The 14,622-nt window shown below is 41.2% G+C and overlaps 1 protein-coding gene and 1 pseudogene across 7 annotated transcripts in view; both read right to left on the bottom strand.

The window, feature by feature from the left end:
• BCAS3 (BCAS3 microtubule associated cell migration factor) overlaps positions 1-14,622 on the bottom strand; it is a 2,144,796-nt gene that overhangs the window by 1,068,934 nt on the left and 1,061,240 nt on the right. For 6 of the 7 annotated variants that reach the window (XM_063954016.1, XM_063954015.1, XM_063954018.1 and 3 more), the window contains exon 17: positions 9,948-9,992. The exons of the other annotated variant lie outside the window; for it this stretch is intronic. In XM_063954016.1, the coding sequence (XP_063810086.1) occupies positions 9,948-9,992 (45 nt within the window). The remainder of the gene's footprint in view (positions 1-9,947; positions 9,993-14,622) is intronic. 7 annotated transcript variants of the gene reach the window in all.
• Positions 4,321-4,438, bottom strand: LOC135051785 (5S ribosomal RNA; annotated as a pseudogene).

Raw genomic sequence — 14,622 nt, 5'->3', positions numbered from 1 at the left:
GTGGTCACTGAAACTGTAATCCTCCATTCTGCTTTTACGAATTTTATGGCTGTAATAAATATTGTCTGATGGATTACACTGTTTCACATCTGCTTTTTCCTCTACAAATTATGATTGCTGCATCCTCTTTCAAACCATTTGTGAGCAACCAGTGGGATCATTAGATTAGCTGAAGGCTGAATAAGCCTGAGGCCATATAAGAGCCCAATTTTTTGTGATTGGTTGTTTATGACTAAGCAGTTGCTAGGTAGATTAGTTTTTCTCTGGTATTTTTCCTATAGGATTATAGGGCTGTCCGTCAAGGGTTTAGGGGTTGGTCTCGGAATAATATATAAGCCATAGTCATGTGCCTCAGACTTCCTCTTGCCATTTTGGAATGCCCTCCCGCCCGCCCTGACTATATGTTTTCCTGCATCTTGTCTTTCTCTGTGGGCTCTTGACAGCCAGATTAGTGGGAAGTCGCTACCAACCAGCGGTCAGATGGGCATAAGTGGTCATTGTGGGGCACCCTCTTTAGAAGGATGGCAGGTGTGTCCTTACCTTGCGGTTGGACATTTAGACGTTCCCCTGCGGGAACCGAATGTTTGCCAGAGAAAAGAGTGGTGAGTCCTGCACAATGCGGGTTATGCAGGGAGGAGGCGGTGTTGTGGTTTAGTCCCCTCCTCAGTTTTTGTGTTTCAATATAAATGACTGGAGCTGGTGTCTGGTAGCGACTTTTCCTTTGCCATCCTCCAATATAAAATCAATTCAATTACAAATATAGTTTAAAGAACAGGTCAGCGATCAATATATATCGTCTGACCTTTAACTACAGCTAACCGTGTCCATGTCGTTATTTTAGTGTGTCGTTATTTTAGTGGTAAACTAGCTTAAAGAAGTGTTTATGTTAATTGCAATAAAATTATGGGCGCCTTATAAAAAGTCATCAAATCTTTGAAGGGAAGTATTTTTCCTTTGAGTGTGGGCAGGAGCGCAGTTACCTGATCTATTTACATTTTTTTTGTCTTTATTTGGTTATTGGGTGGGACGTGCGGTGAAGTAAATGGCTCAGGAGGCAATGGCTAGTACCAGAGCCAGATTACACACAATTTATGAGCCAAAGGGTGCATCTGGGCATTATACAAAGGTGCAGCAGTTTATACTGCTGGAAATTTCGGTGAGATCAGAGATGTGCGGAAAAGATAAGAAGATGAGGCACTGCCTCACCTGCCATAGACTTTTTACTTCACAGATTTGACTATAAAAATCATTAGAATAGTAAAAAGAACATATTTATAATATATTCTTTGTATTTGTCATAAACATTATATAGTCAAACCTCTGGTTTAAATGTTAGTATGGCAGCAAAGGCCATACTCACCCCACTGCATGCCACTGATTATTGGAGTATAACCGTGGTCAGGTAGCTGCTGCTGATGGCAGTCCATAAGTGCGCCGGTGTTATATCTCTCTCTCTCTCTTTATTTTTACTTCATATTCAAGAACTAAATAATTAGGGACAATTCTTCTGAACAGATTGTTATCAAGGATAAGTATGTGGGACACATGCTAAAACATTAGGGACTATTATTCTGAATGGATTGTTATCAAGGATAAGTACAGTATGTGAGACGCATGTAGCCAAGGAGAGCAGTAGAGGACAGTATTACCTATATATTTCTGTCTATATGGAAGTTGGGTGAACTTCCTTTCTGTCTCTTCGGCTGCACACTTTGACTTGGGGCACACGATTGCCAAATTGTAATTTTTGTATTTTGTGTCCAGCTGTAAGTGTGGTTATTGTGAAGTGGAAATATCTAGGAGCAACATCAGCTCAGCCATGAAGCAGTTGGCCACACAAGATCACAGAATGGGGTTGCCAAAGGCTGAAAAACAGAAATCATCTATCTTTAGTTGCAACACTCATTACAGAGTTCCATACTGCCTCTGGATGTAATGTCTACACAATAACTCTCCATTGTGGATCTTCATGGCTTGGGTTTTCCATGACTGAGGCGTTGCATGCAAACATCTGATCCCCATAACAAATGTCTGCTGGAGTGGTATAAATCACACTTCAAGTGGGTAATGTAGCAGTGGAAATGCTTTTTTTTTGTGTGACGATGCTTGCTTCATCAACTGCCCTCATGACAACTAAATCTGGGTTTGCAAATTCAAGGAGAATGTTTTCTGCCTGAACGTGTCCTACCAACTGTAAAGTTTAGCAGGAAATGAATAATAGTCTGGGGCTAAATATTATGGTTTGACCTGGGCCCCAGAGATCCAGTGAAAGGAAATACAGGATACTACAGGATACAATGAAATTTGAAAGAATTAGGTGTTTCCAACTTTGGTGCAGCAGTCTGGTCCCTTCCTATTTCAAAATGACAATGCCCCCATGCAAATAGAGATGTCTATAAAAAAAAATAGCTTGCAGAGTTTGATGCGGACTGTCTGCGCAGAACCCTGTGGAACTTTGAGAAAAATTTGAACACACATTGTGAGTCATGTCTGATTAATCAATATCAGTGCCTGGCCTCACAAATGTTGTGGCTGAATGGATGCAATTCACTGCACCATGTGAAGGTTGTTATAGTCGCAAAGGGGGACTAGATTTATTTTCATGCCCTTGGTTTTAGAAGGAGTAGTTCAACAAGCTCATATGGGTATCCTGTGCAGGTTTCCACATCATTTTGGCAATGTAATCTACATTTCCATAGTCTAGAATTTGCATTAGCATCCATATACTGTAATGCACATTTTGGCCAAGATGTCTCTATAGTATTAGCCCAGATTGGAATAAATTTCAGAGGGCCTGATTCACTATCATTTGCAAATGTGAGTTCGCACACAGTGAGCGATTATCAGCAGACTGCGCATGCACTGCGAATGAATTGCGTGTGCGCGAAGGGTAAAATGTAGGCTAATTGTGAAAAGAACGCATTTTGATTGCCAGGAAGTGACTATTTGTGGGTGGTAACATGATGTTTGTGGAGAGTGGTTGGGAAAACGCAGGCATGTCATGCCCATTTTTAGGGCGTGTATCTGACGTCCTCTGCGAACGCTGCATTTAAAAACATGGTGCCCGGTGCAACTGTTTTCTGATTAATGTAAATATGCTGGGGTTAGCCGTAACTGTCGGTGGTGCTCATTTTTTTGCATATGCATTGCGAATCTGCTAATGCTTACACAGATTTGCGAATACGTCAGTGGGCGTCTTTTATCCTTTCTTGGTGGCTCTTCACATGCGATTTTTAGCAAGAGCAGATTTGTGAAAATCCCTATGTCAGCCTCAATAGCGATCCATAATGAATTAGGCCTAGAGTACCTACAAACAAACCAAATTTAGACTACAGTCAAGCCATATACGCAAGTGGTTTTTTATATGGACAGTTATTTTATAAAAGTGCTCTAGTCAGTTCTTACTGAAACAATGACAAAACGGAGGGGAAACACTAAGTAAGCTCAGAAAAGGACTCTCTCCTTGGTGATTGGTAAGGGTGGATAATACTGTGTATAAATTAGGCATAATGCATTTTGCAAGTTTAGCCATTGTCTCAAAAACATGCATACTGCTTTATAGCTATTCACTCACAGGTTGGTATCTATCTATCTACTGTATATACATAAAGATCTGCCTATGCTTATATATAAAATGTATTTTTCTATTTGTTTGTCTGTTTGTCTGGTTATGCATTCGGACAGAAGAAAGGTTGGTTGAGTCTGCACAGGATCACTTGGTCAAATTGATATAATAAGTGCTATAGCGTTAATCAAATCCAATCAAAACCAACATCTGGCCATGTCATGAATTAAATAATTAATATTCGGCGCTGGGTTGGCGGTGCTTCCAGAAATAGTTCAGTAAACTATTTGGAAAAGTAGAGAATGGTTCCCATATAGTACCGGAGCCAAAGAGAAAAAAGAAAGACTATGTGTCTCTTCTGGGGCACACTTTTGTTGAAAATTCTGAAAAATTTTAATTTTTAAAATGTAACTTTTATTATATACCCTCTTAAAATAATGGCTATAAGGCAAAAAGAGAAATAACAACTAAGTAAATTATTTTTATCAATCCATCAGAATAAACATCAATTGATGTGATTGTTACAAATCTGGTATGATAGCTCAGTGAGCGAAAATATATATGTGTCTCCAATACTGACAAATAAATAAATGATCTCTTCTCCTGAATATGGAACAATATAATCTCAGATAACGATATCACAGGAAGAAAGAGAAAACGTGAAATAAGATATATGCCGGGCTCCACAAAAATGCTAATTGAATATGGAATGTATTGCTTAGTTCTAGGTCCTGTGTCCTTGGTTTGGATAAAAATACCTGCAGTACCTGGTATTCTCTGGTGGTCTCCCACCCAGGTACTGACCTGGCCCACAGTGCTTGGCTTCCAAGATCAGACGAGGTTGGGCATACTCAGTGTGGTTTGACCGCAGGTAGATATATCACACCTGATAACACTGGGAACCATGTATTGTGGGATCTGAAAGAAAACCCAGCTTTCCTGTGTGGTTGCTGGGTGCTAATAGGTAAAAAAATACAAAAAAATACAAAAAATATATACCTGTCGTACCTGGTATTCGCTGAGGGTCTCCCAACCAGGTACTGACCCGGCCCACAGTGCCTGGTTTCAAAAAAATCAGGCAAAATAATACATTCAGTGTGATTTGACCATAGGTGAAAAAAATCACACCTAGGGGCTGCTGAAACACATGTGGGAAACAGGTGCACTGAGGACCATAAGGGTCTGATCGGAGATATCTGTATGAATTCCCCACGTTTTATGGGGTGTACTGAATGGGTGATAGTATATTACTACTGCAAACAGTTTTAGTGATAGTGAATCAGGTCTAATGTTAGACACCACTTCTGCTTTTTTATCATCTGCCTGGGCATCAAATGAGAAAATGAGAGGGTGGTGAGAAACGATACTGAAACAGAAGGAAGATAGGGGAAAACTTCTGCTGTCCTGTTTTATGACACAATGGTGCTCTGTTTACATGATGCCTTGCAGAGCCACCAAAAATGTTTGAACAGGATGAGAGGGAGTTCCAGAAATCCCATATCAATGGGAATATTTTGAAGATATGTTGTGAGTGTATTGAAAGAATTGTTATGTAAAAATTAGTAAAAAATCACAAGTTTTGCTCTGAAACTACTGGGTGCAGTCAGCAATACAAAAAAACTTTTTTAAATTTGCAGTGTATCAGTTGTCACTGTCAGAATGAGGAAATACTCGTATCTATGAAAAAGGTGATTAAATATATGGAAAAGGATATTGTGCATATACAAAAACCAAAATAAGGGCTGAACCTATCAAAAAGCAAAAAAACACATATAAATAAATCATTGGTATGCATTAATTAATTATATATCCTGGACATTGTTGCAGCTCTTAGGTAAATGTGGGCATATTTCCATATTGTCGTCCAACCCTGGTTTGTGCTGAGAGAATGCTTAGTGTTTATCGCATAAAGAAAGTCCCATATATGGTTAATCACCAAACGTAGCAAGAAACAGTTTACCAGGGAGACGGGTCCGACGGGAGGTCAGAGGAAACCACCAAACCTGCTGATAGATGGAGGGGTAGAATACCCCCCTGAGTCACTAGATGCTGCTTCTAAGTATACGTAATAGCAGGTGAGCCCAGCTGTGAGACGCCGGTATCCGCGGTCCGTCGACCGGAAGTTCGAAAAAACGGAACCGGAAGTATGCATTCGGACACCCTTGCACCAATTGCGATGAAACCAATATGAGGTGGTCCAGTTGGATCCTAGCCATGTTTTAGGGGGTTGGACCTCACGACAGAATGTGCTGGGGAGAACTTTGACACAGTCTGTTCCGGTCCTTCCACTCCATGGATTTGGATGAAAACTTCACAGAGTGGAAACACTGCATCCCAGAAGACATACTAGGGGGTTGGGGTTGGTCGGACCTCACGGCGGAATGTTCCAGTCAGAACTTTGACCCAGAGAACCTTTTCTAGACCTTTCCCTTGGATGGATTTGGGAGAAAACTGCATAAAGTGGTAACAATGGATCCCAGAAGACATACTAGAGGGTGTTGGGGTCCCGGTTGAACCTCCCATTGGTGTACACTGGCCAGAACTTTGACCCCCGGTGCCTGTTCTATGCCTGCCACTGGATGGGTTTGGATCAAAACTTCACAGAGTCGTAACACTGGATCCCAGAAGAAATACTAGGGGGTTTGGGTCCCAGTCAGACCCCCCCACTGCTGGATGCTGGGCAGAACTTTGCGTGATAGGGGCCTGCAATGAAGGTAGCAGGATGGCAGAAAACTGTCAGTAATTGACAGTCTGTTGCTGTGAAGGAGGCAGGGAGGGGGCCGCGACCGGCCTCCATTTGTGAACATTGAAGCATGCTGCTACCGTTTAGGGGGAGGGAAAAGGCCAGGGATCTCCGTCGTTGGACGGATATTTCCTGGCCTCTGCGATGGGCTATGGGTGCCGCAAGCCGCCTGATGGTGTATTAGAGATCCGATTCTGCATCATAGGATCTATGATCTGAGTCTGAGTTACATGTGATCTGAATGGTTCCTGCTAATGTATGGAGGTAGTTAACAAATTCAGTCAATAGAATAGCCCCTACCCCCCCCCCCAAGTCTATTATATGAAGACATTGCCAGTTTAACAACGTAACAATCCAGTTTGCTTAGAATTCTTTTTACTGGACATTCAACCCCATCACTCCCTGAAGTTCTAAAAATAACTATTGAACAAAACATAATTCTTTTGCAGAATTAAATTTACCAGCAACATAAAATAGTTAATCGGCAGTCATTTATAGTCATTTATAGTATGGACTGGTAGTAATAGCTGTCGTAAGGCACACATTCCTTCTGTCATACTGTAGGTAAACAATTTGCAAGTGAATGATTGGATAGATGAGCACATAACTACATTTTTGACCCAACCTTGGACTAAGATTCCGTTATCGGGCTAAGATACTGTAATCAGAACTTTGCGCATAATGTCACACCTCCAACCACATTCTTTGTAAGTATAAATAAGAATGGTCATCGACCATTGTCTGTAATATAGCAATAGAATGTCAATATTGATAGGAATTTTTACATATGTTACATCATCTGTCATGGTCTTATTACATATGGCCAGAATTCATTGAAATCTACATTGTATGTATTTGTTATTGACACAAAATTTTCTTAAAAATAAATTGTAATAATTGCATTAAATACACAGAATATGATGAACAGTACTCTGCAATCGACCTATACTAAATGAAAATCAGAAAAGATAAATAAAAGAAACAGACATTTTTAAAACTGAAATCACGTCTGGAAATTAGGGTCAGTTGGCAATGATGTTGATAAGACGATGACAAATTCTTCAATCAGACATGACAAGAGCCACACATCATGCCATAGACAGATGTACTAGACATACTAATGTAGATGAAAATGCAGAAGGCTCTATAGTGATGGTAACACAGTGCACATAGAACAACATGCGATACGTATCTTGTTAGGGCATCGATAACACAGCAAACATATCCATCACACTGAACAAAGGGCTTAAGATAAAGGCACCAAATTGTCTATAAAACGTGAACGGTAAGATGCAATATTTAATTTTAAGGGATGCAATACAAAACTAGTATTACATATAAATATAATATACTCTTGAAACCATCAAGTACCCACGGCACCGGACACAATAATAACGCAAATAATGCATATTTGGTATAATTAGGCTACATCTACAGTAAATAAAACTAGTCGGAATAAAATGTATTCTATAGCAGGATATGGTGAATAGCTTAAAGAGTCGTACAACATGAGATAATACTCTTTTGCACATCAATATGTCATAAATTGCTTTTAATATGTGTTTCATACCAAGAAAAATGAATAGCTCATGTGTAGTGTCCCTGGTTTACTTTCTACTTTCTAAAACTAAGTTTTACAAAGGACAGCTAAAGCTAGGTAGTAAAGAAAGGTTGGGTCAGAAATGTAATAGATACTCTAAACTTTCGTCATCATTGCTTGTGTACAAATATGCCTAACATTACAGGCAAACCACTGAACAATGGACCCAGTCCCAACACATCCCTTGGTGGGACAAGAGAAGACTTCCTTAGCAAACATTCTGTGAAAGCTCATGCACAACAAGCAATAATCTGTCACATTTCCATTACTATGCTGTCATAATTACAGCTCTTATTAAAACCATAATGAAAACAATGTGTTATGTGAAGCAAATGCAGAAGTTTTCCCCCTCCTGCTATAATGCCTAAGTAGGATCTAGAAGACCTCCTATTTTTCTCCTCACTGTTCACCACAAGAATCAAACCAACCACAATGCAGTCTTGTGAATGGAACCAGTGATTTAAAACGCCAGCAATCTGCACACATCCCTCTTTAATCTGTGCCTTTTAATCAATGCTGGCTGACAAATGTCTGTCCTCGGCACATGTCCAGTGGTCAGTCAAAATCTGAGAAACAAAAACTATAATTCAGCAAAATAAGTATGTGCACTGAAACTTCATGGCATGGAAATATATCATTTATTGTTAATTCAGGACAAGGCCACTGGATAAAATAGCAAAAACAAAAGAATTGCTTCAATTTTATTAAAAAGTTCTGCAAGCTTTGATTAGGTTCAATGTCAACTAAAACAATAAAGTCAACAGCTAAACAATGTTATAGTAAGATGGTATAGTAATGGAAAGTCTTGTCTACTATATGAACGTTTGGATTAATCCTTATTAAATTTAAATTTAACTAAATTAGATATTAAAGGAGAACTACGTTTTTGGTTACACCACATCGATTCATCACCATTAAGGGATCTTGTAATTCAAATACAATGTAACAGCAAATTATATTTTTTTTTTATGAAGAGCATATTAAGGGGCCCATTTAGTTAAACTGTTTTGGGGGGGAAACTTAATTAACAATTAATTATTATTTGCTGGTGCAAAGCAGTGATGCTCAGCTGAATAGGTTATACTGGATTGGAGCAGTAAAAGACACTTATCACTTAGCAAGGCCAGACTAAACAGTATACACCTGATTACAATAGCCCGTATCATTTCCAAAAAAAACATCAATAATAAAAATTATTTAATTAAATATTTTTTAAGTGCTTCTTCAGTTAAAATGAGCTAAAAACATCAATACTTGATAAAAGAAATAAATAATGCTCTACCACGTGGAAGCCTTTGCGGGAAATGGCCATAAATACTGTACATGAAGAAACAAAATTAGCTGAGAACAGGTCTTTTCACATAATGATAACACTGTCCCTAAACTCTTAGATAAGAGCATAAGATTGTGCTAGAACTAAACCTCATGTGCACATCTTTCTTAGGGTCTACAGTATGTGTGTTAGTGCTGCTCTGGACACATACATACATACATATATATATATATATATATATATAATCCCACACAAAAGTAAACATACTAGGCTCCTGAACCTTTTACTCAAACCCCTGTGCAATGAGATTAGTTAGCGGAACTAAAAATACCATTTATCCTCTTTCTGCGCTTGCCAAGAAAATATGGAGATGCCCAAGGGCCATTGCGTGAACAACATTATAGAATTTACTGCACGCCGGATGATCAAGGGGCCAGTAAAACAAATTCTGAGATTAAACTAGTTGCCCGGACTCAATGTTTGTGCACTGCTTTATGAGTATATCACTGTCGTATATCACATTATTATAATTGATGTTCTATGGAAGGTGCCACCACAGCCATTTAGTCCTTCCTATAGAGAAGCTTTAGTAGGATGCCTATTTGTTGGAAAAGTATTCTAATATGAGAAAATGGTTCACTGAGATTATCTACAATAAGGTGCCTCCATCAAACCATCTTTCTTCCAAGCAAAATGCAAAAGGTGCGTTATAGCCAGTTAATAGAACATGAATCATAAGCATGCTGGGGTTGGATTCAGAACTTACCAAGGAGCTTTGATGGAAAAACATCCTGCTCCAAACAGGTAAGGTCTTCATGTAGAGGGGAAAAGGCAAACATATTAGATAAAAAAAACCTCATCAACATACATTATTTAAATCATGCGCTTGTGCTCAAAATACATATTTCTGTTATTGTTTTGCATCATTCAAGCATCAACCTATTTAATTTCATACACACATCACACATCTATTGTATTAATGCCATCAGTGCAGTGACCATTCACTTTTTAAGAGCAATACTGTATGTCCAAAGCTATTTACCCCCTCCCCACCCCCAACAATCTGCATGCTTGGATGTGGGTAGCAGTTGATTTACCGACATACACAATACCGACGGTCATAATCCCGGCAGCCACTGACTGACAGTCAAAATACAGGCATGGTCAAAATGCCGACATTCATAATACCGACATGTTTAAAATGTCAACAGTCACAATACCGATGTTTAAAATGCTGACTTGTCAAAATGTTACATGTGTTTTTAAGGAATTTTGCCCAAAAACAGACTTGTTCATACATTACCATCCCAGTGGACCTGGTGGCCGAATATAATAGTGTGCCGAGCGCAGCGATGCATCGTGCCCGAAGCATGGCGAGCGTAGCGAGTCATGCGTGGTGACGCTGTACACTTACACAGTGTCCATATCGATTTATGTCGACATTGACCCCCCCCCCGGAAAAAGCATGTTGGTTTTTTGAATCGTCGAAAGAAATAGGGGGTGTACAACAACAGTGAATGCGCAGTAAATAAATCAAGGCAGCCTTGCTTCTACACATAGAGGGAAAAACACATGAATTCCCTAGAATTCAAATATGGAAAAAGATATGTAGCCTGCATTGGCGCTCCGACTTACAGATGTATCCCTAAAATCAATTAAGAGTGTATGACCCCACAGGATCAATTAAACCAATAATTTGGTTCCATAAAAAGTGTATTTATTGACACAAATGAACTCACTGGCATATAACATACATAAAGTGCAATTTAGGACCTAATAACAGTGACCGATTAAAGTGACCATGCAGTTGGTAAACAAGGATCTCTCACCATGGGGTATATTTACTAAGATTCGTAATTTCCGAAAATAGGTCAAAGTTCAATCACGAATGACATCGGCAGTGTAAAACTGCAACTTTTTGAATGGATTACGACTAATTTACTAAGCTGTCGTATTCGTGTTTTTCTTTGCTTCCGATGTCGATGTCATTCGTGTTTTTTTACCTAATTTAACGGCAGTGATTAGCAAAACACTGCCGTTTTTTTTTACAATCAATCTCGGCCGGATCTGTGTGATCCGTGCTGGGGTTCGTATTTTTTTTTTTTTTTAAATTAAACAAAGTAAAATCCTAAAAAAAATTGCGTGGGGTCCCCCCTCCTAAGCATAACCAGCCTCGGGCTCTTTGAGCCGATCCTGGTTGCAGAAATATGGGAAAAAAAATGACAGGGGTTCCCCCATATTTAAGCAACCAGCATCGGGCTCTGCGCCTGGTCCTGGTCCCAAAAATACGGGGGACAAAAAGAGTAGGGGTCCCCCGTATTTTTAAAACCAGCACCGGGCTCCACTAGCTGGACAGATAATGCCACAGCCGGGGGTCACTTTTATATAGTGCCCTGCGGCCGTGGCATCAAAAATCCAACTAGTCACCCCTGGCCGGGGTACCCTGGGGGAGTGGGGACCCCCTCAATCAAGGGGTCCCTCCCCCAAGCCACCCAAGGGCCAGGGGTGAAGCCCGAGGCTGTCCCCCCCCATCCAATGGGCTGCGGATGGGAGGGCTGATAGCCTTTGTTGAAAAATAAAAGATATTGTTTTTAGTAGCAGTACTACAAGTCCCAGCAAGCCTCCCCCGCATGCTGGTACTTGGAGAACCACAAGTACCAGCATGCGGCGGAAAAACTGGCCCGCTGGTACCTGTAGTACTACCACTAAAAAAATACCCAAAAAAACACAAGACACACACACCGTGAAAGTATAATTTTATTACATACACACATACATACATACATACTTACCTTATGTTCTCACGCAGGTCGGTCCTCTTGTCCAGTAGAATCCAAGGGGTACCTGTTGAAGAAATTCTACTCACCAGATCCCGTGGTCCAGGCTCCTCGTCAAATCCAGGCATAATCCACGTACTTGAATAAAACAAAAAAACGCTTGCCCGACCACGAACTGAAAGGTGACCCATGTTTGCACATGGGTCACCTTTCCCCGAATGCCAGAAACCAACTTTGCCTTCTGGCTAAGTGGGTTTCTTCAGCCAATCAGGGAGTGCCACGTTGTAGCACTCTCCTGATCGGCTGTGTGCTCCTGTACTGAGTGACAGGCGGCACACGGCAGTGTTACAATGTAGCGCCTATGCGCTACATTGTAACCAATGCTGGGAACTTTCTGCCCTGCGGTTGACCTAAAGTGACGTCACCGCTGAGCAGAAAGTTCCCATCATTGGTTACAATGTAGCGCATAGGCGCTACATTGTAACACTGCCGTGTGCCGCCTGTCACTCAGTACAGGAGCACACAGCCGATCAGGAGAGTGCTACAACGTGGCACTCCCTGATTGGCTGAAGAAACCCACTTAGCTAGAAGGCAAAGTTGGTTTCTGGCATTCGGGGAAAGGTGACCCATGTGCAAACATGGGTCACCTTTCAGTTCGTGGTCGGGCAAGCGTTTTTTTGTTTTATTCAAGTACGTGGATTATGCCTGGATTTGACGAGGAGCCTGGACCACGGGATCTGGTGAGTAGAATTTCTTCAACAGGTACCCCTTGGATTCTACTGGACAAGAGGACCGACCTGCGTGAGAACATAAGGTAAGTATGTATGTATGTGTGTATGTAATAAAATTATACTTTCACGGTGTGTGTGTCTTGTGTTTTTTTGGGTATTTTTTTAGTGGTAGTACTACAGGTACCAGCGGGCCAGTTTTTCCGCCGCATGCTGGTACTTGTGGTTCTCCAAGTACCAGCATGCGGGGGAGGCTTGCTGGGACTTGTAGTACTGCTACTAAAAACAATATCTTTTACATTTCAACAAAGGCTATCAGCCCTCCCATCCGCAGCCCATTGGATGGGGGGGGACAGCCTCGGGCTTCACCCCTGGCCCTTGGGTGGCTGGGGGGGGGGGGACCCCTTGATTGAGGGGGTCCCCACTCCCCCAGGGTACCCCGGCCAGGGGTGACTAGTTGGATTTTTGATGCCACGGCCGCAGGGCGCTGTATAAAAGTGACCCCCGGCTGTGGCATTATCTGTCCAGCTAGTGGAGCCCGGTGCTGGTTTTAAAAATACGGGGGACCCCTACTCTTTTTGTCCCCCGTATTTTTGGGACCAGGACCAGGCGCAGAGCCCGATGCTGGTTGCTTAAATATGGGGGAACCCCTGTCATTTTTTCCCCCATATTTCTGCAACCAGGATCGGCTCAAAGAGCCCGAGGCTGGTTATGCTTAGGAGGGGGGACCCCACGCATTTTTTTTTAACAACAAAAAGCACTTTCCCACCACTTCCCATTGATATACATGCACGGATCTCATGGATCCCTGCATGCATCTCAAATCACGAATAAAAAAAGCAGGTCTGTTTTTTTTAGGACTTTTTTGCGAATTGTAATTATTCACGGCAGTGTTTTGTGTTTTTTTGCTTAGTAAATGACCGAGATTCGTATCTAAACAGGCGTAATTTGACCGATGGTGTATTCATTCGTAATTTTTTACCTGAACTAGCAAAAAATTACGAATGCCCTCATCACTGCCGTGATTAGTGTTTAGTAAATGACCGAGATTGACCGAGATGACACTTTGATGAAAAAACGGCATCTCGGTCAAAATCGGGAGCTTAGTAAATATACCCCCATGTGGTAGGATTGCGATGGGCTAGCTTATGAAAAAGCAGTATGGGTCCAAGGCTGAAATAGCCCGGCACCACCGCAATAGGCTTAATTCAGCGTGAAAGTCCTTCAGCTTGCGTCACTGCTCCTCGTCCAAAAAACTCCTCCGTCCAAAGTCTTTGGACGGAGGAGTTTTTTGGACGAGGAGCAGTGACGCAAGCTGAAGGACTTTCACGCTGAATTAAGCCTATTGCGGTGGTGCCGGGCTATTTCAGCCTTGGACCCATACTGCTTTTTCATAAGCTAGCCCATCGCAATCCTACCACATGGTGAGAGATCCTTGTTTACCAACTGCATGGTCACTTTAATCGGTCACTGTTATCAGGTCCTAAATTGCACTTTATGTATGTTATATGTCAGTGAGTTCATTTGTGTCAATAAATACACTTTTTATGGAACCAAATTATTGGTTTAATTGATCCTGTGGGGTCATACATTCTTAATTGATTTTAGGGATACATCTGTAAGTCTGAGCGCCAATGCAGGCTACATATCTTTTTCCATATTTTGAATTGTCGGCATTTCAAATGTCGGTATTCTGACTACACCAGCATTTTGAACATGTCGGCATAATCAATTTCGGTAGCCTCCTAGGTTTCTATGGGGGGCTGCTACAGTATATAGAATGTGCTACTCCTGCGCTGGGTTTCCCCCAACAGAGGCAACACTCCGGTATCTCCAACAGTAGTATAAACAAGAATAAATATATAAAGTTATACACTGAGAATGAAAATCGTTATAAAATAATATAGTTCTGCTACTTCTGATGAAGCTAGGTGAC

This window comes from Pseudophryne corroboree, chromosome 2, assembly GCF_028390025.1.
Source record: "Pseudophryne corroboree isolate aPseCor3 chromosome 2, aPseCor3.hap2, whole genome shotgun sequence".
Lineage (NCBI taxonomy): Eukaryota > Metazoa > Chordata > Amphibia > Anura > Myobatrachidae > Pseudophryne > Pseudophryne corroboree.
The sequence above is the reverse complement of the archived record's forward strand: the minus strand, read 5'-3'. Positions and strand labels throughout refer to the sequence as shown.